The 27,898-nt window shown below is 39.6% G+C and overlaps 1 protein-coding gene across 1 annotated transcript in view; it reads left to right on the forward strand.

Moving 5' to 3' along the window:
* The window catches only part of sls (sallimus), a 208,793-nt gene that overhangs the window by 119,675 nt on the left and 61,220 nt on the right, over positions 1 to 27,898 (forward strand). The window contains exons 107-108 of the mRNA XM_084590954.1: positions 3,876 to 3,999; positions 11,721 to 27,695. Of these exons, the coding sequence (XP_084447080.1) occupies positions 3,876 to 3,999; positions 11,721 to 27,695 (16,099 nt within the window). The remainder of the gene's footprint in view (positions 1 to 3,875; positions 4,000 to 11,720; positions 27,696 to 27,898) is intronic.

The raw sequence follows: 27,898 nt of genomic DNA on the forward strand, positions 1-27,898 counted from the left end.
GGACCGCAACCTTGCAGTCATTGGTTGGGATGCATGATAGCCGTTGGGCTGAACATGCAGAACAAGCATTCAGGATGCTGCCAGCACACACTCTGCCCAATAACAGTTTAAACCTTTGCACCATTAGGGTTACAACTATAAGTAAGGCTTGTATTCGATGTTTGTTTCTGGAAACTGCTGACTTTTTTTTGTGTTCATTACAGAACGCAACTTTCGTTTTCTTTAGTGAATATAATTTTCTATTTATGCATTACATACCTTTTTTTCTTGTGAAATATATGATGTCCCTGCGCAGTCAAAAGTGACCTATAGTTTATCTTGGCCTGTTCTTTTTTTTATATATTAGCAGATCATGTAGCTTCACTCACATATGGATTCTCGCAGAAGGAAATCATACAGTCATAACAAAGTGCAAAAATGTCAAGGCCAGATAACTGAACGTGAGCAATAACATGGGTGGAACTTTAATTCTGGAAGAATTGGAAGCACTGATCCATACACTGTGCATGGATCAGTGCTTCAAAACTCACAATGAGAGTGCTAAATTCCAAGGACATTGCGGTCTTACTGAGTTCCTGGTTACAGATCCTTCTCAGTTTTCCCGTGTAGCTTACTGCAGCTGTGAAGTGAATAGCCAGCTAGCTGTGGCATCTGTGCCAGGAATACTGACCTTTTCCAGTTGAAACAAAATTTAAGAAAATAAATATGGCATATTTTTATCTGTGTTTTCTGGTTTAAATTGAAAAGCCCAACCTCCAATTATTATTAAAGAAGCAGAGTCTTACAGTGCATAGACACCTGTATCATACCATGAAGGGAATGATAAGGAAAGGGCGAGCTTTCTCTCGAGTTTCATGACTTACTCAGCATACCGTGAGTGTCACCACAGCTGTTAATGGCCCGTTTGCCAGCTGACCATCGTCCATTGGTTTTGTAGCCAATGATGAGACCATGCTTCAGGCTAATTTTATTGTGACCGGCACAGCTCTTCCCCGCAATATGGCAACCAACCGGCACAAAAAGGTTGTACAGTACATGCAATTTTTGTTGTCATCGGATGGGACGCATTGTTTGAGATGCTGAAGAATGCTTTAAAATGCTTCTCGGACAACCTGTGTGCACCTGCGCAAAAGTTTTAAGCAGCTCCAAGGAAAGGCTCGGTAGCAGCCACACAACGGGTGGACATCTGGGCATTACTGTGAATGCAGGGATGAAAGAATGAGTTAAAGGGGCAGGGTTGCAATACTAGGGAAGTGTGCAACTCTTAAACCACACAGGCCAATTATGCCACTAGGTAAGCACAATCATAACTGCCCCACCCGTGTAGTAGCACAGCACCAGTGCCGCCAAGATTAAAAGAGGAGGAGATGCTTCGGTGCCCCTTGTCACTTGCTCCCTCTCCTCCTGGCATGCCTTTCCTCCCTTTCTCTGCACTCCACCTCTTTGCGAACAATGGCCATACCATAATCTCTGTTTTACATTAAAAAGCCCCAGGTGGCCCTCTACCATGACTCCTCTTTCTCTTTCCTATTTCCAAAGAGGCAGTTAATGCAGCTTTCGTGTCCTTGAAATAGATATAAATTTTTTTAAGGAAAAGCGGGTCGGTAAATGTTTACTAATTGGTTTTAGTTAACTGGGAGATTAATGGCAACAATAATCCTATAGCTATTCATCTGCCTAAAAGACATAATCCACATGCAAAAAACAGCTTTCGCCAACAGCTCATCATTAGCTTTAAAAAAATCCTGTCAGTCTAATTTCGAACAGATCTGTATGCATACTATTCAAAAGCAGGTTTCAGGTGCAATGAAGTGCTGATGCATAGATAAAGCAAAGTAAAACAATGCAGTATGATGGCCCTTCTATGTTGATAAGATTCAGCCTAGTACATTAATGCATAATATATTATGCACTTTATTTGCCTAATACTCTTGTACAAAGTACTTCTGCTGTGATACTCATTTCCTAATATAGTGCATTAAATAACGTTCGTAAAAATGAGATCCAGGTTAAATCATTTTTTTTTTTATATTTCAAACATAAGCTTCCCACGCATGCTATTCAGTCATGCTTTAAAAATTTTATATTTTATATTAGCAAGGGAAGGTATTCTCCAACACAAGTTGCAAACTTAGTTAAACACACCTTAGGTACCCATGCACCTCGGACGTGTGTGCTACAGCAGGCACGATGACAATAAGAACTCCGCCACTACCAAAATGCAGCCGGAGAGCATAGCCTTAGTTTCGTTTCTCTTAAATTCACACCATTACGCCAGTGCCCCCAGGTGCACGCATCGACCAGTCATGTTTCGGACACTGATTTGCACATAACTGGTCTTACAGTTTTATGGCAGCATCACGTCATTCTAATGCCTAAGCATATTTCTCGGCCTTGCATCCAACGTGCTTTCTTTGCTCTTGAAGTATGCTGAACTGCCACATTTTGCAGTGAAGCATCCTAAAAACATAACAGGGCTGTTTGTGAAGAGAAACTGCTGCTACTGCCTCAAACTGGGAAAAGAGCCATAAAGACACTTCTTTCAATTCTTTGACATTCTCGACAGTGCGCGAAGCAAAACACTTGGTGAAACCGCAAGAAGCCATTGAAGTTGCCTTGTTTTCATCTCAAGTGTACAGACGACTATATTCCGCGCATTCATAATACAAATTTACAGTGATGCAAGTGGTTTTTGGCACCATTCAAGAACTCGAACTTATGCATAACTTTAACATTTTTTCTTTGTCACTTAAAGGCTGAATTCATCGATTTTACTGTCCTGTGACTATTATTCCTTAAGTGATCTTACTTCGCTGCATCACATAACCACAGTTCCACATAGAAACAGTAGATCACGGGCAAAACATGTTCAAATTTTGAGCCACTTCAAATTATCACAGTTCCCTTGACTTGATAGTCATTTATATTTTTTGCATTATTTCAGTCATTCTTGAATTTTTTTTCTGAGTTGTTCCCACAATTTCTAACTTAAAGCACCATACAAACATTTTTCTGGTTTGAGGTAGCATGATACTCTGGTTTCTGGTTTGAGGTAGCATCACTATGAACAACTCACCTGATGCAACTTTTCAGAACACAGAATATGGCATATTTATTCATATTCTGTGTTACTGCATTGAAGTGTGAGACAAGTGGAAGAAAGTGCAGGGACAGAATTGCTACTGGTGCTAAAAGACATGCAAGAAAGGAAGAAATATAAGGGATCTGTGTGAACACTTGCTGCTTGGGACAAACTTCTGCCGTAATTCAAAATTTGCGCTCACATGTCCTTTAGAACCACAGCATTCATGTATGCCTTAAATTGGAGGCCATGCCAACAAGGGATCTGATCTAACTATGAGAATTAGAATAATTGAATTGTTCAGCTTCTTTTGTTCCTTTGTGAGGTTTGTCAACCATGGAAAGCATTACAATACAATGGTTAAATGCAGCATAAAAATAAACTAGAATGGAAGTGTGCACTCCCTTTTCTTTACAATAAAATCAAAGGCCTTGGCCCCCAGAAAACGGCAGTTAGAAACGGATTTTGGAAGCAGGCTGGACAATGCAGTGGGATTACACACTTTATATAGGTGCATATCTTGCCTCTGTACTGACAGGTTACCAGATTTAAGAGTCACAAGCAGGATGAGTTAGTGTTCACTAAGGGACAGAGCACTAGTGCAGAAGTGGACAGAGAACAACAAGAATGATTCTGTGCCATTGTTCTTCTTCTCTATCCAACTGTGGTAATGTCATGCCTCTTAGGTTACTATAGCTTATGATGCTACACTCGCGCAGGCCACTCCCCAGTAGCCTGCAGAATGTAGTGCAAAAAAAAAAAGAAACAAAAAAAAGCTAACTTGCCTTTACAGGTGTCTCAAGTGACGCCTGACCATGGGACAAGTGAGCTTCCAAGTGAAGCACCTACACAAAGGCATCTCAAACACTCCATTGTGGAAGAATTGTCAATGACACAAGAGGTGGCCACTGTGCTTGGTAAGTTGAGGCTAAATATACTCGCTTTTAATGACAAATATTTTCTGCTGTTTGGGTAAACCATCATTCACTGTGATATATATATTTATTATTCAAGTGAAAAAAAATCTATCAAAAGAACTATCGGCTGATGGTGCTATATTCAAGGTAAGTTACACGTGGTATTAACAGCAACGAGTTGCAATTAATGCATATGCTTTGGAAAGAGCTTAAAACTGCTACTCAAGCTGCGTGTCAGACTAACGTGCCAATCATCACATAGTCTTCCCAGTCAGCTACCAGGTGCAAGTACACTGTAGACCAGTTGTAAAAATCTGAAGCATAAGCAAAAAGTTAAAAAACAAAATAAGTAAATTAAAAGTACTTGGAGGAGTTGTCATAAACTATGACTGCAGGACTAATCAGGTGCAGCCTACGTATGTCATTAACTTCTAACCTGACATGAAAACCCCGGATGTAAAGTTTTAACCGGAGAGGAAACAGGATTCAGATGCATTCCATACAGTAAGTACATTTCTCGCTACCACAAGTGCATGTAAAAAAGTCTAAGTGAAATGTAGTGCTCCGCTCACAGACAGCTCTCTGTAGCTATGCAGCAAACAATACAAATTTCATACATGCAATGTTCTGACACATTCAAGAGTCAAACTCGGACATATGGAAAATGTTGCCTCACACTTCCATAAAAAATTGTCTGTGAGTATAAATAGCCTCCACCTTTTGAACAAACTTGAATAGGTGCAAAAACAAGAATTCACAAAAAAGTATCCGCAAAGCAGCTCAAATATTTAACCCAGTGAGTGTCATGCTATATTTGAAGTACAAATAATTGCATAAACTTTATATGTTACAAGTGGTCTACACTCTAATAAAATTTGTCTGTATGCTGTGTGTACTGCAATGCTACCACTGTTGCTTTTCAACTTGATCGTTAATATGCTTTCTACATAGTGCCTACTAAGATGTCATGAAGCTAAGAGTTAAATAGTAGCTCTTTCACTTGCATGTAAGTTTTTCAGCTCACTAAGCCATGATGTGTGCAGATATTTTGACTACAAACAGCTGCTTTGCTGCACCAGGTTTTAAACTCATTTAAAAAATAAAAAGAAATGGATGAAAATCAATGCTGAAGCAAGCTGGATTCATTCTTTAGCAATTACGAGATATAACTTCTCTCTACGCAACCTTTTACCTGTCACTTGTATTTCAAGATGCCTTCCAATTCAATCACAGCTGCTGTTTGCACCTACTGTTAGACACTAGTACTTAAAAAAAAAATTGTTCACTTCTTCATGACTTCAGAAGAAATTTTAAAACTAGAGATAAAAGGTGCACTGATGCACTTGCTGAACAATAACAGGTCTTCAATTTTTTCAGATCTCTTGCAACACTAAGAGCTCCATAGCAGTTGCTGCTTCATGGTGCAGCACTATCTCTGCCAAAAATATCTGCCTCCTTACGAATGCACACCAACTTTAAAATCTAATTTTAAAACTTTTTTTTTTTTCTGTGCTGATCTCTTCAGAAATACCTAGCTTTAATGACATTTTCAAACAAGTATATCACAAAAATTTATTCCCAGATCATTCCCACTGAGTTCCTACTGAGTTCCTATTGGAATCAATTGGAACTCAGTTGGAACTCAATGGGGACCAACTGGTACCAGCTGGGAATTTTTCCATAAACCAATAAGACCAGTTAAGATTTTCACCAGGAATATATGGCTCAGCAAGAGTCAAAATTAGATTTAAAAAATGAGCAAAGCAAAGTTACTCAGCAAATTTGAGCAATGAACCTTTAATGAGCAAAGAAACATAAAGCAAAATAAATAAGAAAATATATGATAAAGATAACAGTAAAGAAACAATTAAAAGCAAAGAGAAGACCGAATGCTAATGCACTTCCATTGTGTAATAATATTTAAACACCATGCACTGTAATTTTTTCTCATGGAATAACTACAAATTCAGACTGCCTGCTTTTATACCAACATGGAAATAACAATTAGAACTGATGAAATCATATGATGTTGTAACAATGATAGTTTTATAAACAGTTTAAAAATAAGCCTGACATGAGTGGATGTAATTATGAATATATTGAGATTTATAAATTAGGTAAGGTTAATGAAGTTCTGCTAGATGTGTTTGAAATTTTGGTATAAGTGTTTGCATACATCTCAGAACTTGCGTAGCACAAAGCAACCATAAGTAATTAATTCTACCAGTTTGTCAAAATTTGGTCCTTGAATATTGTTTCCATCTCAATTGCAAGCTTTCTGCACAATGTGATCGTAACCCATCCACCTTGTGTTTGGCGCTCTTTGGCCTGAGATGCCCTTGCGCCATTAAAACCAACCATCATCATCGTGATCGTAACCTCAGCAGCGTTTTCACCTGATGCTACACCAGGATCATGACATCCTAATTTACGCAAACACCACAATATTTGGACGTTTTTGTGGCAGCGGAAATTGTCATTGTGATCTAATGCAAACATGAATATGCACATCACTACACATGAGATGAGAACAAGCCTTTTTCACTTTAAAAGTGATGGCACTGTGCATTAAGGTATTTCATTCTATCATACCACTGACACATCACAGCGACCATCACCCTATGTGCATGCTATTTAACACATTGTGATGTCATGTTGAGCACCTACCCTTTGCATCACAATGGAAACGAAATATGGCCAGCAGAAAGTTTTCTTTAAGATATTTCTGGTTTTAAGAGATTTCGAATTTTTAAAGGCTTTTTCCGCAGTTTTAAAATAAAACATTTAGCTTTGCAAGCAGGAAAGGAAAGGGAAATCTTGAATTTGAATGTCTATTTCTTGAAGAGGTCACAATAGGTTATTTCATTCATGAAGGTGCTTTATTAGTAATGTTAGAACATTACAAAAAGCCCAGAGCACCTATCACTAGAATGCAAGGTTTTACCAGGCACATGCAGCCACATTGTGTGCTTCCCAGATGGATAGTGTGTCCAGTGCTCAGAAACTTTCTCAGCAAATTGTGAAAAATCTGTCCATGGAACTTGCTTTGCCTAAAAAATTTCTAGATATTATCTGTGAACAGCCACTTCAGGAAGTGTCATGATGAAAAGTGAAGTTAGACAAACAGCTCACAAAATAAAGCTGGAGTGACAGCTCCTAGTCTGAAAAACCACCCACTTCACACAAGCAAGCTTTTTTTTATCAATGTGATAACATTAGAAGCCTCATCAGGCCAGCATCCCTCAAAAAGTGGCGTTAAAAAACAACCTGCCAACAGTCACCTGTCACAATCAATTGAATCAATTAACTCAAGTGAATTTAAATCGCATTACATATAAACCAGCTACTACTTACCTGTTGGCAGGCAATAAGAAGAAAAAAAGAGATTTCCATTACCTCAGACTTTTGAGACAAAGGACAAGTGCCCTGGCAGTTGGCAGGGGACAACCAAGTGATGATTGGTTGCCAGGGTGTGTGACATCATGAGCCCACACAGCATCACCCAGTCTGTAGGCATGCAGGCATATGCACTGGTCCACTGCCACCTATAAGTGACAGAAAAAATTTTTCATCAATAAAAAAAAAGCAACAATGAATACTTTGGGCGACAGTGACAGAAAGTTGGAGCAGCAACAGTGTTTCTGATGCTGTAACACTCATCGCTTAAGATTTTAGGCGTCCCCATAGCTTTTTTTTTATTTTAGGTAATCTTCTAAGATCTGCATAAAATATTCATGCAAGACTTGTGAAAAGAACCCAGGCTGGACTTGCGTGTCAAGAGTAGGTAAAGGGTGGACCTCCTACTACACCTCAGTTGCAGCATCAGTGAAATTCCACTCTGTAGCATGATTTACAAGTAGCTAGCACTAGAAGGCAACATTTGAAAAATTATCAGAGGAGAATACCAATAATAGACTTGTGCTTAACGGCCATGCAAGAGTTTCTACTTTTGCAACTGTTCAAAAGGCATCTATTCCATACAGTCTCATTTGACCTGATACTACTATCAAGAAACACTGTATATTTGCACCGAAAATATTACAACAGCCTTCACATTTGCATAAATCTACAGGTAGAAATAAGTTTCATTGAATTATCCAAGGATCATGAAAAATTATGCTTATTTAGTTCACATCTCCAACCACGAAGGACAAAAGTTAAATTCTTAGTGCTATATCCTACATGCCACATTTAACTTATTGAACCTGTAGAATCAGAGCAGACATTCAAAGCAAACCCTGATGTCATGTGATGAAAATCTGGATTGGTCAAGAGGGTCGTGATGTCACAACTGCATAACTTCACGTGGGTAATTCAAACACCTCCCAATGATCACGCATATACAACAGTGATGAATGTTACGCAACCAAAACTGAATTAAACATCAGATAAAGTGTGATTATAAGGTTGCAACATGACTGAATGTCAATATGACATGCAAGAATGTAAAGTAAATTAGTTGTGAAAAGAAAGTAAGGGGGACACTTAAGCTTTGCCTCAAGGGTATGACACAATAGCAGCCTGTGGCCTTCTGTGGTGCTTCCGCATTGAGAAATTGATACACACATGCAGTTTGCACCATGACAAGCACTTAAAAAGCTTCTTTCAAACACAGAACACTGTTGTACCATCTGTCTTGGCAACGATGCATAAGGTCTTGATTAGTTCCGGTGGGCACTGCATGCTAATGCCAATTTTTGCGGGGCACGGGGACAACAGGAGCACGGGGACAACAGGGGCACGGAGACAACAGCGACACTTTTTTGACCGAACGAGCTGTATACGCTATCGTGTCAAAATGGGGGTGAGATTGGTATCGAACCTGAGTCTCCAGGGCCATGGATCAGACACGCTACCCCTAAGCCATTGAGGCAGGTTCGTTCGACTTGGTTAAAGGGAAGCCTTGTGGCAAATCAAAAGCTAGAAATAAACTAAATCAGTGTCTCTGAAGTGGTTGGTATGCGAAAAAGAGGACCGCAGGCCACTGAATGGACCCATTAGTGATATCACATCATACCCTTAAAGTGAATTTTATACATAGCTCATATGTTTAAAAAATTTTCCCCTTCTGTACCAAGGTATGTCAATGAAGAGCTTGCAGATGATGCATAGCAGTACATTCTGCAAGCCTCATAACGTACTATGTAATGTTGTAATCTTGCTATTATATCATGCACATAACAAACTTTGGTGCCCACAACTTTGCTTGAACATTGAGGTTTCATCAAATATCAGCTACCATTGCCAGGCTTTTCTCACCTTACATGCGTGATAAGTGCTTTTGCTTATTAATATGGCTTCCATAGGCATTAACACACTTTGTCTCGGGTAACAGTTCACAGCATATGTTAACTTATCTGTTAAGAGTACTAATATACTATCTTTACCTGGCCACCGACAGTATATCCACTCCACGGCAACATCGTGGCCCCATCATTCTCACAGCCATTGCCATCTGTGCAAATGGCTGAAGCTGAAGCTGTACAATCATTCCAAGAAACAGCGTCAGGTTGGAGCATGCCTTCCATTCTTTTTATGCCTTTGTTACATTATTCAATACCTAGGCATATTTCATATTAATTTTGTTACCACAGTGAAACAATTTGCATGTGAATGCAAGTGTGTGTGCACGTACATGAATGCATGCATGGGCAAGGCATGAGAACATGCTTGTTTCAGCACAAAAAATAGCTTCCTACGAAAGAAACTTTAAAACAAGCATGTACTATTTCATGCATTTGCTATTTTCTGCTACCTCACGGCAGCCATTCAATCAGGAAGCTACAGAATCAAGGTAAGCATGGCTTTCTTTAATGGGAACAATATTCATGCACACGTGTACAGGTCACAGTGCTTTCTTTATTACTATTTTTGGTGTCAATTATTGTGCCAGCACTGTACCGCATCCAACTGCTTGCTGGTTGTGCGACCATTCTGCAGAGGCACAATGAAGAAGCCACATCAGACACACATGAGCTTGATCACTACAAGTATTCAAAATTAAGATAGCAGAAAGTATTCGGTTCGCATGGCCACTCAACATTGTACAAGTTATTGATAACAAACTATGCCAATAGTGTAATGGTAGTTGTAGTAAATAGTGCAGCCGTGATGAGATCAAACGTGACATCAACTTACAAAAGACAAATCAAAATGGCACAATTAATGCAAAGGGTGACTTTATATTATTTTCACATAGAAAAACACATCACCGAAGAAAAGGCCATGCATGGAAAGAAAACAAAATTGCCACATCATTCACGATTGGCTTACTTGCTTACAATTTTTTCCCAGCCATCTAGGTGTGCACAACCCATTTGTGCATAACTAGTCATAAGCTGCCATAAATATTTCCACTCAATCTTTTCTCACCTCAGCCATATTAAGAACATCTCACAACTTGGACCCACCTTCAGTTACAGAGCAAACAGCATTTTAAAATAGCGAGAGCCTGCACGTTAAAGAAGCAGTGATATTGTTTATTCTGAGTTTGATTTCTTCCTTATTACATTTTCATTTTGAGAACTTTACTGAACACACCTCCAACCAAGAAAGATTCTAAAAATACTAGCATACTAAGGTGCTTAAATCAGGAAACGCCAGCTGAGTACTATTCATAATGACCTAACTTATCCACAATATCTGCCCTCTTTGCAAGCCAGTCACATTTGCCAGCAGTATTACGAGTAGCTATTATGACGATAGAAGCAATGCATGCATGAAAAAAATTACTCATACCGCAAAAATGTCCAGAACTCAGCCAACCTGTAACAACAAAACTAAAAAAAATATGAACATGACCAGAACTTGGCAAAATAACGAAGGCATTATCAAAATCATACGCAAGTTTTTGAAGTATGCCATGCAAGAGACAGCACGTGACAAACTCTTCCCTGACGAAAAAAAGCTTTCAATGAAATGAAAATATTAAACACATATTACAACATTAAAAGCAATCATATTATGTTAGCAAACAGAAGACAAGAAGGGTGTTGCTGATTTTAGCATTTTGTCATCAGAATGTATGACTACTAGGTTATGAGATTATTTTAAACAATATTACTGTTCACAGGTATAGCTTATGCAAGGTGGTTAAGTTAGTGTAAGTGTCGATACATAAATACATAACCCTCCATTTAATGCAAAAATGTGATTTACTTCCTAAGTTTGCACACAGTGACATTCTGTGTCATGCAGACATTTCTCGCTACCTTGTACCAATGTCTATTCAAAAGTAGCTTTAAGACGTCATACCATAATTCTTATAACAAGCAATAGTGAAAACAGGGGAAAATAAAAATATTGCTATATTATAAACTTGTGTGTTATTAAGTTTGATGTCCTTTGACATGTAAATGTACTGTGCATTAGCCATTAAATGAGAACAGTTGCAAAGCTATTCCTGCTAATGTTTTGTAGAAACAAGTCATGTATTGCTAAGTTTCCTGTGATTTAACATCACTGCAATGTTAAATTTTAATTCTAATTGGGTAATTATAGAAGCAAATTTAAATCACATAGTTATTCACTCCATAAAAGTGAAAAACATAACACAGCCAATCTGCAGTCATATGCTTGAGCAGAATGCAACATACTTAAATGCTACATTTTACAATATTTTGGACACATTTAAAGTTCACCAAAGAGCACAGCCACGCAACCAAGCAGATTTAGATTGTGCATGTAATCTTTCTTTACACTTATTCCATGCATAATTTCAGAAACGGCTGCCGAACTGGAAGAAGCACCAGATTTGACCAAGCATGCAAAACCAGTGTTGGAACAAAAGCAGCCTCTCCTGGTTAAAGACGTAGTTGCAGAAGCGTCTACTACAGATGCCAAGCCTGCTGAAATGCCAGACACGCACACTGCTGAGTTGAGATTCCTGCCTCTGGCACCAGTTACTGTAGAGGAAAGCGGTGTGAATGCAACAACAGACATCCTAAAGACAGCTACATTTCCAGAGGCTAAAGCTCAAGTAGGCATGACAACCTCACTAGGAATTCAAGTCCACGACACCACACCAGGGTTGACAGAATCAGAGTTAGAAACTGAGCCGCTCCACAAAGAAGTCACACCAACAAGCACATTCACTACAATTGAGGCCCTTGCCATATCAACGGTGGAAACTGCTTTAAAAGAAGCTCATGCCGACCATTTAAAAGCACCTGAGTTAGCTAGCGCTTCATTCACAGTATTAACAAAAGAATCTGTTCAAGTGACTGAAGTAGAAGTGATGAGCAAAGAAGAACACCTGAAAGCACACCGGGCAGCAGCACAGGAACTCAGCATCTCATCTGCACCACCAAACCGCCCTCTCATCATATACGAAACAGAAGCACTAAGTGCAGCAGAGATGCTGCCCCAGGAAAGGGACTTCCCAAAGACAAAGGCAAAATCTGAGCTTATAATGAAACAGCCACTTTTAATCTCAGACGTGCCTGTTCTTATGAAAGAAACCAATCTTCCAAGTGATACTAGACCATCCCAGTCCACTGCACCATTCAGTATTTCAACTGAACAACATGTACTTGTCACAGAAATTCCCACTCTTACAAAGGAGACTGAGCTCAAGCTTGAACAAATGCCACAAGGCACAAGAGCACCTTGCATCATGGATGCTCAGCAGCCAGTGAATGTTGCCCTTGTTTCTAGCCTTGTGATGGAAGGAGAGTACACTCCTGAAAAGATGCCGAGACAATTGACTGCTGAAATCACAGTGCCAGCAGATACACCATTAACCATCTCAGAAACTCCATTATTAGGTGGAGAGGGTGATTTATCAGTTGAGAAAATACCACAAGCCATTACATCTCCATTGAAGATCACTACAGATGAGTCTGTATCCGTTTCTCAGCCCGTAATACTTACAAAGGAAGAACAACTTGAAGCATATTTTCAGCCCAAGCATGCTACTGCAGAATCTACCATCCCCACAAAAGAAAGCTTATCCATCCTTGTTGAACCTGTACTGGTGAAAGAGAAAACGCTTGAGCTGCGAGAGCAACCAAGTGAGATCACTGCGCCCTACACGATCCCAACTGAACAGCATGTGCAAGTGTCTGAGCATCCGGCACTTGACAAAGAAGAGGCACTGCAGACCGGAATGCTGCCTAAGGAGATCAGTGCCCCATTTTCAATTTCACTCCAGGAATCCCTGACAGTTGAGGAAACAAGTCCCCTCTCCAAGGAGTCGGATTTGAAAGTGAAGGATTTTCCAGCCACAGTTACAGCACCATTCACCATTCCCACTCAGCAGCATGTTGTTGTCTCTGCATATAAAACTTTTGACAAAGAGAAAGCATTAGAAAAAGAGAAGCTTCCTGGTGAGGTAACAGCACCATATTCCGTGTTACTACAAGAGCCATTGACCATTGAGGATGTCAGTTCATTTGCTAAGGAATCTGAGCTAAAGGCAAAAGAACTTCCTTCAGGGACTACTGCCCCCTACACACTTACCACCGAGCAACATGTCGTCATTCATGAATATGGAGCTTTGGACAAAGAAGCTACGTTCCAGCCGGAGGTACTACCCAATGAGGTCACAGCTCCTTACTCAATTCCATTTGAGATGCCATTGACAATAGAAGAGACCAGAATTTTGGCAAAAGAATCTGAGCTGAAAGCAGAAAAACAAGCTGAACAAGTCACAGCGCCTTTCACAATTTCCACAGAACAGCATGTTGCAGTCAGTGAACATCGAAGCCTCGATAAGGAAGGAACATTCCAGCCTGAGAAGCTTCCTAGGGAAGTCACTGCACCATTTTCAATGGCACTTGAAGAGCCATTAATGGTAGAACAAACAAGTCTCCTTACAAAAGAGTCAGAACTGAAGCCAGATACACTACCTGCAGAAGTTACCGCTCCCTTCACAGTTCCCGCACAACAGCATGTTGTGGTGTCAGAGCACCCAACCCTTGAAAGAGAAAAAGAATTTCAATCGGAAGAGCTTCGTCATGGAGTTACTGCACCATTTTCTCTGCCACTTGAGGAATCAATTACTATACTAGAGACCAGTATTTTGACAAAAGAATCGGAATTCAAACAGGAAATGCAGCCAGCAGAAATTACAGCTCCCTTCTCAGTTTCCACAGAGCATCACGTTGTGGTGTCTGATCGGCCAATTTTTGAAAAAGAAGAGGAAATTCAACTCATAAAGCTTCCACATGAAGTTTCTCCACAGTTCTCAGTCCCATTTCAGGAGTCAATAACAATAGAACAAGCAAGTCTTCTCACAAAGGAGACTGAGCTGAAACAGGAGAAGCTTCCCACAGAAGTCACAGCTCCTTTCTCAGTACCCACAGAGCAGCATGTTGTGATATCTGATCACTCTCCTTTTGAGAAAGAAGGAGATTTCCAACCTGGGAAAATTCCAGGTGAGGTAACAGCACCTTTTTCAGTTCCGTGTGAGGAATCATTAACAATAGAAGAGACAAGTATTTTAGCAAAGGAATCGGAACTGAAAGAGGAAAAACTTCCAGCGGAGATTACAGCCCCTTTTTCAGTTTCCACAGAGCAACACATTGTAGTATCACAGCTCCAAAATCTGGAAAAGGAAGAAGAATTTCATACAGAACAAATTCCTAGAGAAGTAACAGCGCCATTTTCAGTACCACTTGAAGAATCTATAACTATAGAAGAAACTAGTCTTCTTACAAAGGAATCAGAACTGAAACAAGAAAAACTTCCATCAGAAATTCTAGCTCCATTTTCAGTTCCTACTGAGCAACATGTTGTGATTTCACAGCTCCCAGCTCTTGAAAAAGAAGGGGAGTTCCAGCCTGGAAAGCTTCCTGGTGAGGTTACCGCACCCTTTTCAGTACCTTTTCAAGAGTCAATAACAGTGGAACAAACAAGTCTTTTCACAAAAGAAACAGAATTAAAGGTAGAGAAAGCTCCAAAAGAGATTACAGCTCCTTTCTCACTTCCAATAGAGCAGCATGTTGAGATAAGTGACCACCCAGCTTTTGAGAAAGAGGAAGAATTCCAACCAGGAAAACTACCTAAAGAAGTGACTGCGCCTTTTTCGGTGCCATTTGATGTGTCCTTAACAGTGGAAGAAACCAACCTTCTCACAAAGGAGTCAGAACTAAAAGAAGAGAAAGTTCCAGCACAAATTGTGGCTCCCTTTTCTCTTCCAACTGTTGAGCACGTTTCAGTGGCCGACCTTCCAGCTCTTGAGAAGGAAGAGGAATTTCAGCCTGGTAAGCTTCCTAAGCTAATTACTGCACCATTTTCACTGCCTTTTGAAGAATGCTTAACAGTAGAAGAAACAAACCTTTTGGCAAAGGAGTCAGATCTGAAAGAGGAGAAACTTCCTACAGAAGTTACAATTCCTTTCTCCATTCCAACAGAAGAACACATTGTGGTATCTCGCCCTTCAACTCTGGAGAAAGAAGAAGAATTTCAACCCGGCAAGCTTCCCATTGAAATCACTGCAACATTCTCAGTGCCCTTTGAGGAGTCACTATTGGTGGAAGAAACCAGCCTCCTGACTAAGGAGTCTGATCTAAAAAAAGACAAAGTTCCTACACAAGCAACAGCACCCTTCTCAGTTTTGACAGAGCAGCATGTTTTGATATCAGAGGTTCCATCCCTTGAAAAAGAAGATGAATTTCAGCCTGGCAAGCTTCCAGGTGAAATCACTGCACCTTACTCAGTGCCTTTGGCAGAGTCCTTGATGGTAGAGGAAACAAGGCTTCTGACAAAAGAATCAGAACTAAAAGAAGAAAAGCTTCCTACACAAGTCAGTGCTCCTTTTTCACTGCCAACAGAAAAGCATGTTGTGATATTTGACCACCCCACATTTGAAAAAGAAGAAGATTTTCAACCTGGAAAACTTCCTGGTGAGATTACTGCACCATTTTCTCTTCCATGTGAAGAGCCACTAACAATAGAAGAGACAAGTATTTTAGCAAAGGAATCGGAACTGAAAGAGGAAAAACTTCCAGCGGAGATTACAGCCCCTTTTTCAGTTTCCACAGAGCAACACATCGTAGTCTCACAGTTAGAAAACTTAGAAAAAGAAGAAGAATTTCAGGTTGAAAAAACCCCAAGGAAAATCACTGCACCATTTTCACTACCACTTGAAGAATCTATTATGGTTGAAGAAACAAGTCTTTTCACAAAAGAATCGGAACTTAAAGAAGAAAAGCTTCCCTCAGCAGCTACTGCCCCTGTATCTGTTCCTACTGAGCACCATGTTGTGGTGTCGCAGCTTTCAACTCTCGAAAAAGAAGCTGAGTTTCAACCAGGGAAACTTCCTTCTGAAATAACTGCACCTTTTTCAGTGCCTTTTCAAGAGTCGGTTACAATAGAACAAACAAGTATTCTTGCAAAGGAGTCAGACCTTAAGAAGGAAAAAGTTCCTGATCAAATAACAGCTCCCTTTTCAGTACCCACTGAAGAGCATGTTACAGTGTCACAGCATGCTGCACTTGAGAAAGAAGAAGAGTTTGAGTCTGGAAAGCTTCCTAAGGAAGTCAGTGCACCATTCTCAGTGCCATTTGAGGAGTCCTTAACGGTAGAGGAAACAAGTCTTCTTACAAAAGAAGCAGAGTTGAAGGAAGAGAAACTTCCTGCAACAGTGACAGCTCCATTTTCAGTTTCAACAGAAGAGCACATTGTAGTATCCCGCACTTTAACTCTTGAGAAAGAAGGAGAATTTCAGCCTGGAAAGCTTCCTAAGGAAGTCACTGCACCGTTCTCAGTGCCCCTTGAGGAGTCCTTAACAATAGAAGAAACAAGTCTTCTTACAAAAGAAGAAGAGTTGAAGGAAGAGAAACTTCCTACAACAGTGACAGCTCCATTTTCAGTTTCAACAGAAGAGCACATTGTAGTATCCCGACCTTCAGCTCTTGAGAAGGAAGAAGAATTTCAGCCTGGAAAGCTTCCCAAGGAAGTCACTGCACCATTCTCATTGCCACTTGAGGAGTCCTTAACAATAGAAGAAACAAGTCTTCTTACAAAAGAATCAGAGTTGAAGGAAGAGAAACTTCCTGCAACATTGGCAGCTCCATTTTCAGTTTCAACCGAAGAGCACATTGTAGTATCTCGCCATGCTACTCTCGAGAAAGAGGAAGAATTTCAACCTGAAAAATTTCCTCAGAAGATCACTGCCCCATTCTCGGTGCCTTATGATGAGTCCTTAATGGTGGAAGAGACAAACTTACTTTTAAAGGAGTCAGAACTAAAAGAGGAGAAACTTCCTGCTGAAGTTACAGCTCCCTTTTCAGTTCCAACAGAGCAGCACATTGTAGTATCCCGACCTTCAGCTCTTGAGAAAGAAGAAGAATTTCAGCCTGGAAAGCTTCCCAAGAAAGTAACTGCACCGTTCTCAGTGCCACTTGAGGAGTCCTTAACAATAGAAGAAACAAGTCTTCTTACAAAAGAAGAAGAGTTGAAGGAAGAGAAACTTCCTACAACAGTGACAGCTCCATTTTCAGTTTCAACAGAAGAGCACATTGTAGTATCCCGACCTTCAGCTCTTGAGAAGGAAGAAGAATTTCAGCCTGGAAAACTTCCTAAAGAAGTCACAGCGCCATTCTCAGTGCCATTTGAAGAGTCCTTAACAATAGAGGAAACAAGCTTTTTGACAAAAGAATCAGAGTTGAAGGAAGAGAAACTTCCTGCAACAGTGACAGCTCCATTCTCAGTTTCAGTGGAAGAGCACATTGTAGTATGTCGCCCTTCAACCCTTGAGAAAGAAGAGGAATTTCAACCTGGAAAACTTCCAGGTGAAATTACTGCCCCATTTTCGATACCACTGCAAGAGTCAGTGGTGGTAGAACACACCAGTATTTTCACAAAAGAGTCAGAACTGCAGGAGGTCAAAGAGATCCCAAAATCTGAAGCACCTTTCTCAGTTCCAACTGAGCAACATATATTAGTATCACAGTTATCAACTTTTGAGAAAGAAGAAGAGTTTCTACCTGGGAAATTACCTAATGAAATTACTGCACCTTTCACTGTACCATTCCAGGAATCAGTAACAGTAGAGGAGGCCAGTATTCTCACAAAGGAGTCTGAATTGAAAGAGCAGAAACTTCCTGCAGATCTTACTGCCCCATTCACAATCCCCACAGAACAACATGTTGTTATCTCTCAACAATCATTTCTGCAAAAAGAAGAAGGATTTGAGTCTACATCTCTCCCCAGTGAAGTTACTGCACAATTCACTGTTTCTTCACAAGAATCACTAACAGTTGAAGAAACAAGTTCTTTCACAAAAGAGTCAGTACTGGTAACAAAAGAATTTCCAAAAGAAACTACTGCTCTTACTACACTTCCTACAGAACAGCATGTTATAGTTTCCGAGCTTCCAACACTTGACAAAGAAGATGTATTCCGGCCTGGAACACTTCCAGGTGAAATTACTGCACCATATACCATACCACTTGAAGAATCATTGACAGTACAAGAAGTCAGACATTTTACAGAAGTTTCTCCGTTAGAAGCAAAGGACCTACCCGCAGAAACTTCTGCCCCGTACTCAATACCAACGAAGGAACACATAGTTATATCTGACCTACCAACCTTGCACAAGGAGCAAGATCTCCAGCCTAGCAAGGTGCCAGGGGAAATAATTGCACCTTTCACAATGCCTCTTGCCGAATCTTTGACTGTTGAGGAGGTGAGCTCATTACTAAAGGAATCCAAATTAAAATTCGAAAAACAACCTTCTGAGGTCACTGCACTAGTGACATTACCAACAGAGCATCACATCACAGTAGCAGAGCGCTCATCTCTTCAAAAAGAGGAGGTCCTTGATATTGGCAAAATTCCAAGTGAAGTAACTGTCCCTTTCTCTATAAGCCTTGAGGAACCTTTGACAGTGGAAGCAACGGAGTTCCTTTTGAGAGAATCTGAGCTTAAGACAGATCAAGTTCCTTCTGAGGTCAATGCACCATTTACTATCCCTACAGATCAACATGTCTTTGTATCTCACTTGCAACATCTCGAGAAAGAAAAAGAGCTGGCACCACACACTATCCCAGGTGAAATTAAAGCACCTTACTCAGTTTTACTGGAAGAATCAGTATTGATTGAAGAAAAACAAGTCTTTAGCAAAGAATCTGAATTTGCTATAAAGGAAACGAGCAAAGAAGTAACCACTCCTTTCGATCTTCCAACCGAACATCATTTGGTGGTGTCTGACCTGTCAGTACTGGAGAAAGAAACAATATTTACAAGTGAAAAACTTCCACACGAAGTAAAAGCACCTTACACTTTACCAATGATGACGCCATTAATGGTAGAAGAAACATCTGAATTAGCTAAAGAGTCAGAGTTAAAAGTGAAAACACTTCCACAAACATCTGTTGCATCACTTTCTATGCCTACAGAGGAGCATGTTACCGTTGCTGAAATGGCAACATTTTCTAAGGAAGAGGACTTGTTAACAAAACAAATAGAAAAGCCTGTTCTTGCTGAGACAACTGTGCCTACACAGGAATCTATTTCAATTTCAGAAACATCAACCCTGACAAAAGAAAGTGATTTAATTCATGAAAAAGTCCCAAAGCACACCAAGGCAACTTTTATTCTAGATTCTCTAGAGCCTATCACTGTGCAGGAGTTCAACTTTGGTCAAATGGCTGATGAATTTTTCATTAAAGAAAGACCAGAAGAAATAAGCCCAAGGGATATACCTCTTATTTCAGATGAAACCAAGCCTGAGGCATATGTAGAACAACCCATCTTGAAAGATAAAGAACAAGCAACAGAAAGACTTACAATACAAGAGGTAACTGAAGAGTCCATTCAACCTGAAGAAACTTCATCATGCATTGTTGTAGAGGAGGAAGTATTAGACCATGCCGAAGCAGGAATTGAGGTCAAAAAGAAAACGAAGAAGAAATATGTCCGGTTTGATGACACAGCTGGTACACAAGAAGTAACAGAAGTTCTGCACACATTCAGCAGGACGGCACCCGAGGGCACCTCACTCAAAATAGAGGACGTCACAGAACAATATGAAAATGCACCAGAAGGTGCTGAACAGCCGATTATTGAGGAAGTTGAGGAGGTACAGCCCATACCTGAAGAAAAACCTGAAGAGGTGCTTGAGAAGAAGCCAAAAGAAAAGAAAAAGAAGACAGTCAAGAAAAAACAAAAGCCCGAAGTGACAGAGATTGAACTGAAACCAAAAGAGACACATGAAGAAATTCATGAAATCACTGAAATCACGGAGACAGAAGAAAAGATTGAAGAAATAACAGAATTTGACATAGAGATTAAGACAGTGCGTAAGCCAGAAGACATTACTGAAATTACAGTCACATCTGAAGAAGTGCCTCAGGTTGATGTGACACAAGTAGTGGAAAAGCCTGTTGAGCTCATTAGCATTGAGAAAATTGAAGAAAAGCCTGAAGAAGTGCATGAAGAGAAGCCAGAAGAGAAGCCTGAAGAAGTTCTAGAAGAAAAACCAAAAGAGAAGAAGAAGAAGAAAGTTATCAAGAAGAAGGAAAAGCCAGAAGTTACAGAGATTGAGTTGAAACCAAAGGAAGAAGCTCTCGAGAAGATTGAGGAAGTCATCGAAATCAAAGAAGTTGAGGAGAAAGTTGAAGAAATAACAGAGTTTGACATAGAGATTAAGAAACTACGTAAGCCAGAAGACATTACTGAAATTACAGTCACATCTGAAGAAGTACCACAAGTTGATGTGACACAAGTAGTGGAAAAGCCTATTGAGTTCATTAGCATTGAGAAAATTGAAGAAAAGCCCGAAGACGTGCATGAAGAGAAGCCAGAAGAGAAGCCTGAAGAAGTTCTAGAAGAAAAACCAAAAGAGAAGAAGAAAAAGAAAGTTATCAAGAAGAAGGAAAAGCCAGAAGTTACAGAGACTGAGTTGAAACCAAAGGAAGAAGCTCCCGAGAAGATTGAGGAAGTCATCGAAATCAAAGAAGTTGAGGAGAAAGTTGAAGAAATAACAGAGTTTGACATAGAGATTAAGAAACTACGTAAGCCAGAAGACATTACTGAAATTACAGTCACATCTGAAGAAGTACCACAAGTTGATGTGACACAAGTAGTGGAAAAGCCTATTGAGTTCATTAGCATTGAGAAAATTGAAGAAAAGCCCGAAGACGTGCATGAAGAGAAGCCAGAAGAGAAGCCTGAAGAAGTTCTAGAAGAAAAACCAAAAGAGAAGAAGAAAAAGAAAGTTATCAAGAAGAAGGAAAAGCCAGAAGTAACAGAGATTGAGTTGAAACCAAAGGAAGAAGCTCCCGAGAAGATTGAGGAAGTCATCGAAATCAAAGAAGTTGAGGAGAAAGTTGAAGAAATAACAGAGTTTGACATAGAGATCAAGAAACTACGTAAGCCAGAAGACATTACTGAAATTACAGTCACATCTGAAGAAGTGCCTCAGGTTGATGTGACACAAGTAGTGGAAAAGCCTGTTGAGCTCATTAGCATTGAGAAAATTGAAGAAAAGCCCGAAGAAGTGCATGAAGAAAAGCCGGAAAAGAAGCCTGAAGAAGTTCTAGAAGAAAAACCAAAAGAGAAGAAGAAAAAGAAAGTTATCAAGAAGAAGGAAAAGCCAGAAGTTACAGAGATTGAGTTGAAACCAAAGGAAGAAGCTCCCGAGAAGATTGAAGAAGTCATCGAAATCAAAGAAGTTGAGGAGAAAGTTGAAGAAATAACAGAGTTTGACATAGAGATCAAGAAACTATGTAAGCCAGAAGACATTACTGAAATTACAGTCACATCTGAAGAAGTACCACAGGTAGATGTGACACAAGTAGTGGAAAAGCCTGTTGAGCTCATTAGCATTGAGAAAATTGAAGAAAAGCCCGAAGAAGTGCATGAAGAGAAGCCAGAAGAGAAGCCTGAAGAAGTTCTAGAAGAAAAACCAAAAGAGAAGAAGAAAAAGAAAGTTATCAAGAAGAAGGAAAAGCCAGAAGTTACAGAGATTGAGTTGAAACCAAAGGAAGAAGCTCCCGAGAAGATTGAGGAAGTCATCGAAATCAAAGAAGTTGAGGAGAAAGTTGAAGAAATAACAGAGTTTGACATAGAGATCAAGAAACTACGTAAGCCAGAAGACATTACTGAAATTACAGTCACATCTGAAGAAGTACCACAGGTAGATGTGACACAAGTAGTGGAAAAGCCTGTTGAGCTCATTAGCATTGAGAAAATTGAAGAAAAGCCCGAAGAAGTGCATGAAGAGAAGCCAGAAGAGAAACCTGAAGAAGTTCTAGAAGAAAAACCAAAAGAGAAGAAGAAAAAGAAAGTTATCAAGAAGAAGGAAAAGCCAGAAGTTACAGAGATTGAGCTGAAACCAAAGGAAGAAGCTCCCGAGAAGATTGAGGAAGTCATCGAAATCAAAGAAGTTGAGGAGAAAGTTGAAGAAATAACAGAGTTTGACATAGAGATCAAGAAACTACGTAAGCCAGAAGACATTAATGAAATTACAGTCACATCTGAAGAAGTGCCTCAGGTTGATGTGACACAAGTAGTGGAAAAGCCTATTGAGTTCATTAGCATTGAGAAAATTGAAGAAAAGCCCGAAGACGTGCATGAAGAGAAGCCAGAAGAGAAGCCTGAAGAAGTTCTAGAAGAAAAACCAAAAGAGAAGAAGAAAAAGAAAGTTATCAAGAAGAAGGAAAAGCCAGAAGTAACTGAGATTGAGTTGAAACCAAAGGAAGAAGCTCCCGAGAAGATTGAGGAAGTCATCGAAATGAAAGAAGTTGAGGAGAAAGTTGAAGAAATAACAGAGTTTGACATAGAGATCAAGAAACTACGTAAGCCAGAAGACATTGCTGAAATTACAGTCACATCTGAAGAAGTACCACAGGTTGATGTGACACAAGTAGTGGAAAAGCCTGTTGAGCTCATTAGCATTGAGAAAATTGAAGAAAAGCCCGAAGAAGTGCATGAAGAAAAGCCGGAAGAGAAGCATGAAGAAGTTTTAGAAGAAAAACCAAAAGAGCAGAAGAAAAAGAAAGTTATCAAGAAGAAGGAAAAGCCAGAAGTTACAGAGGTTGACTTGAAACCAAAGGAAGAAGCTCCCGAGAAGATTGAGGAAGTCATTGAAATCAAAGAAGTTGAAGAGAAAGTTGAAGAAATAACCAAGTTTGACATAGAGATCAAGAAACTAAGTAAGCCAGAAGACATTACTGAAATTACAGTCACATCTGAAGAAGTACCACAGGCTGATGTGACACAAGTAGTGGAAAAGCCTATTGAGTTCATTAGCATTGAGAAAATTGAAGAAAAGCCCGAAGAAGTGGCTGAAGAAGTGGCTGAAGAGAAACCGGAAGAGAAGCCTGAAGAAGTTCTAGAAGAAAAACCAAAAGAGAAGAAGAAAAAGAAAGTTATCAAGAAGAAGGAAAAGCCAGAAGTTACAGAGATTGACTTGAAACCAAAGGAAGAAGCTCCCGAGAAGATTGAGGAAGTCATCGAAATCAAAGAAGTTGAGGAGAAAGTTGAAGAAATAACAGAGTTTGACATAGAGGTCGAGAAACTACGTAAGCCAGAAGACATTACTGAAATTACAGTCACATCTGAAGAAGTACCACAGGTTGATGTGACACAAGTAGTGGAAAAGCCTGTTGAGCTCATTAGCATTGAGAAAATTGAAGAAAAGCCTGAAGAAGTGCCTGAAGAGAAACCGAAAGAGAAGCCTGAAGAAGTTCCTGAAGAAAAACAAAAAGAGAAGAAAAAGAAAGTTATCAAAAAGAAGGAAAAGCCAGAGGTTACAGAGATTGAGTTGAAACTAAAAGAAGAAGCTCCCAAGAAGATTGAGGAAGTCATCGAAATCAAAGAAGTTGAGGAAAAAGTTGAAGAAATAACAGAGTTTGACATACAGATCAAGAAACTACATAAGCCAGAAGACATCACTGAAATTACAGTCACATCTGAAGAAGTACCACAGGTTGATGTTACACAAGTGGTGGAAAAGCCTGTTGAGCACATTAGCATTGAGAAAATTGACGAAAAGCCCAAAGAAGTGCCTGAAGAGAAACCGGAAGAGAAGCCTGAAGAAGTTCCTGAAGAAAAACAAAAAGAGAAGAAGAAAAAGAAAGTTATCAAGAAGAAGGAAAAGCCAGAGGTTACAGAGATTGAGTTGAAACTAAAGGAAGAAGCTCCCGAGAAAACTGAGGAAGTCATTGAAATAAAAGAAGTTGAGGAGAAATTAGAAGAAATAACAGAGTTTGACATAGAGATCAAGAAACTACATAAGCCAGAAGATGTAACTGAAATAACGGTTACATCTGAAGAAGTACCTCAGGTTGATGTAACACAAGTTGCAGAAAAGCCTGTTGAGCTCATTAGCATGGAAAAAATTAAAGAAAAACCTGAAGAAGCCCTTGAAGAGAAGCCAGAAGAAAAGCATGAAGACGTTTCAGAAGAAAAACCAAAAGAAAAGAAGAAAAAGAAAGTTATCAAGAAGAAGGAAAAGCCAGAAGTTACAGAGATTGAGTTGAAACCAAAGGAAGAAGCTCTCAAGAAGATTGAGGAAGTCATCGAAATCAAAGAAGTTGAGAAATTAGAAGAAATAACAGAGTTTGACATAAAGATCAAGAAGCTACATAAGCCAGAAGATGTAACTGAAATTACGGTTACATCTGAAGAAGTACCTCAGGTTGAAGTAGCACAACTTGCAGAAAAGCCTGTAGAGCTCATTAGCATTGAAAAAATTGAAATGCCTGAAGAAGTGCATGAAGAGAAACTCGAAGAGAAGCCTGAAGAAAAACCAAAAGAGAAGAAGAAAAAGAAAGTTATCAAAAAGAAGGAAAAGCCAGAGGTTACAGAGATTGAGTTGAAACCAAAGGAAGAAGTTCCCGAGAAAACTGAGGAAGTCATTGAAATAAAAGAAGATGAGGAGAAATTAGAAGAAATAACAGAGTTTAACATAGAGATCAAGAAACTACATAAGCCAGAAGATGTAACTGAAATTACGGTTACATCTGAAGAAGTACCTCAGGTTGATGTAACACAAGTTGCAGAAAAGCCTGTAGAGCTTATTAGCATTGAAAAAATTGAAGAAAAGCCTGAAGAAGTGCATGAAGAGAAACTCGAAGAGAAGCCTGAAGAAAAACCAAAAGAGAAGAAGAAAAAGAAAGTTTTCAAAAAGAAGGAAACGCCAGAGGTTACAGAGATTGAGTTGAAACCAAAGGAAGAAGTTCCCGAGAAAACTGAGGAAGTCAATGAAATAAAAGAAGCTGAGGAGAAATTAGAAGAAATAGCAGAGTTTGACATAATGATTAAGAAACTACATAAGCCAGAAGATGTAACTCAATTAACAGTCACATCTGAAGAAGTGCCTCAGGTTGATGTGGCACAAGTTGCAGAAAAGCCTATTGAGCTCATTAGCATTGAAAAAACTGAAGAAAAGCTAGAAGAAGTTCCTGAAGAGAAGCCGGAAGAGAAGCCTGAAGAAGTTCCTGAAGAAAAACCAAAAGAGAAGAAAAAGAAAGTTATCAAGAAGAAAGAAAAGCTCGAGATTACTGAGATTGATTTGAAACCAAAGGAAGAAGCTCCCGAAAAGTTTGAGGAAGTCATCGAAATCAAAGAAGTTGAGGAGAAAGTTGAAGAAATAACAGAGTTTGACATAGAGATCAAGAAGCTACATAAGCCAGAAGATGTAACTGAAATAACGGTTACATCTGAAGAAGTACCTGAAGTTGATGTGACACAAGTTGCGGAAAAGCCTGTTGAGTTCATTGGCATTGAAAAAATTGAAGAAAAGCCCGAAGACGTGCATGAAGAGAAGCCAGAAGAGAAGCCTGAAGAAGTTCCTGAAGAAATACCTAAAGAGAAAAAGAAAAAGAAAGTTATCAAGAAAAAGGAAAAGCCAGAGGTTACAGCGATTGAGCTGAAACCAAAGGAAGAAGTGCCCGAGAAAATTGAGGAAGTCATAGAAATCAAAGAAGTTGAGGAGAAAGTCGAAGTAACTGAATTTGACATAAGGATTGAGAAACCATCCAAGCCAGAAGTCACCAGTATCACTGTTCAGGCTGAAGAAATCCCTCAGGTTGATGTGACGCAAGTATTGGAAAAGCCTGTTGAGGTCATTAGCATTGAGAAAATAGAAGAAAAGCCTGAAGAAGTTCCCAAAGAGAAACCTGAAGAAGTTTCAGAAGAAAAACCAAAAGAGAAGAAGAAGAAAGTTATCAAGAAGAAAGAAAAGCCAGAGGTTACAGAGACCGAGTTGAAACCAAAGGAAGAAGCTCCCGAGAAAACTGAGGAAGTCACTGAAATAAAGGTGGTTGAAGAGGTCAAGGAGATAGAGTTTGACATAGAGACCAAAAAACTACTCAAGCCAGAAGTAACTGATACCACTATTACTTCCCAAGAAGTCACTCAGGTCGACGTAACAGAAAAGCCTGAAGCACCACCTGAAGAGAAAGTGGAAGAAAAACCAGAGGAGGTGTTGAAGCTAAAGCCAAAAGAAAAGAAAAAGAAGGTTGTTAAGAAGAAAGAAAAGCCAGAGATTGCTGAGACTGAGAAGAAACCAAAGGAAGAAACTCCAGAAGAAATTAAAATAGATGAAGCTATTGAGGAACCAAAAGTTATAGAATTTGGTATCACAGTAGAAAAAGATGTTACTGATTCACTTGTGAAACTTGAGGCAGCACCAGAATCAGAAACCATGCAGGACACTGAAAAGCCCACTATAACTGATATTACAGATATACATCCTGAGAAGCCAGAGGAAAAGGTCCCTGAGCAGCCTAAAAAGAAGCCAAAACCAAAACACAGGCTATCTATTAAAGTTTTAGATGAAGAAGAAGACATACCATCGCCAACCAGTGTTGACTTTAAGTTTATAAAACCAGTTTCTGAAGAAAAACCAAGTGAGGAGCCTGTGGAACTTGTGTATGAAACACACAGAGAAGAGACAATTGACATTGAAGTAACATTAGAGAGTTTACCCCAGCCCACTGCCGAAGAATCTGAAAGCAAGCCTTTCAAAACAGATGAAGCACCTGAAGCACCTAAGAAGCCAGAAACTCTCGAAGAGCACGAAATGCCTGAGGAATTTGACAAGAGTACTGACACTAAAAAAGATGAAATTCCTGACAAACAGAGACCGAAGATCATCAGGCCTAAAACTGAACAACCTAAAGGGAAAAGAAAGCCTAGGCGAAGACCGGAAACTATACTTGAGGAAGAAGATTTTTATTCAGCTGGAGAAAGTATTGAAGATTATGAAGAAAAAGACACTGAAATATATGAACATGCTGACATAGAACTGGAAGCAGTTGGGATTGATGAGCTCAATGTTTTTGAGTCTGCAGTTGACTCAAGTGAAATGCCAATGCTTCAGGAAGCATTGGTGTCAACTTTAGAACTTCGACCAACAGAAGAAGCTGCCATTAAAGAGATGCCTGAAGTAATCTCTCGGCCAAAAGATGAACTTTTCATAACAGAAAGTGTGGCAGGGTTTCTAGACACTACTGAAAGTGCCAGGGTTACTGAAGTCCAAGAAGATAGTTCTTTATTAGAGCAGGCTGTTGCTACAACACTAGTTTCTAAAGGTGTACCCAGTGAAGAAGAGTTTGAGGTCTCAGTGAAGCAAGGTGAAGAGCTGATTACTTTAGAAATGAAACTATTTACTGACACAAGAGAACAAGAGCAGGAAGTGCAGGTGGTATTCGAAGATAAAGAAGAGGCAGTGGCTCCTCTACAGCCTACCATTTCAGAGCAACCTGAGGTCACTCCAAGACGAAGGAGAAAGGTGCCAGGTAAGTACAAGGGGCATAGAAGCACACTTGAAGAAAACAGAGCCATAGTAAAACAAGTTTTGTTATTAATACTGTAACTGTCACCACTCTTAATATCACAACTGATAACACAGCAGCAGTAAAAGCATTTGTATTGGTAACTGATTTTACTTGTCTTAAACAATTCTATCTGAGCACAGAGTTTAATTTCTTTAAATAATGCA

The sequence above is a fragment of the Amblyomma maculatum genome, chromosome 1, assembly GCF_055883805.1.
Source record: "Amblyomma maculatum isolate TAMU_Amacu chromosome 1, ASM5588380v1, whole genome shotgun sequence".
Lineage (NCBI taxonomy): Eukaryota > Metazoa > Arthropoda > Arachnida > Ixodida > Ixodidae > Amblyomma > Amblyomma maculatum.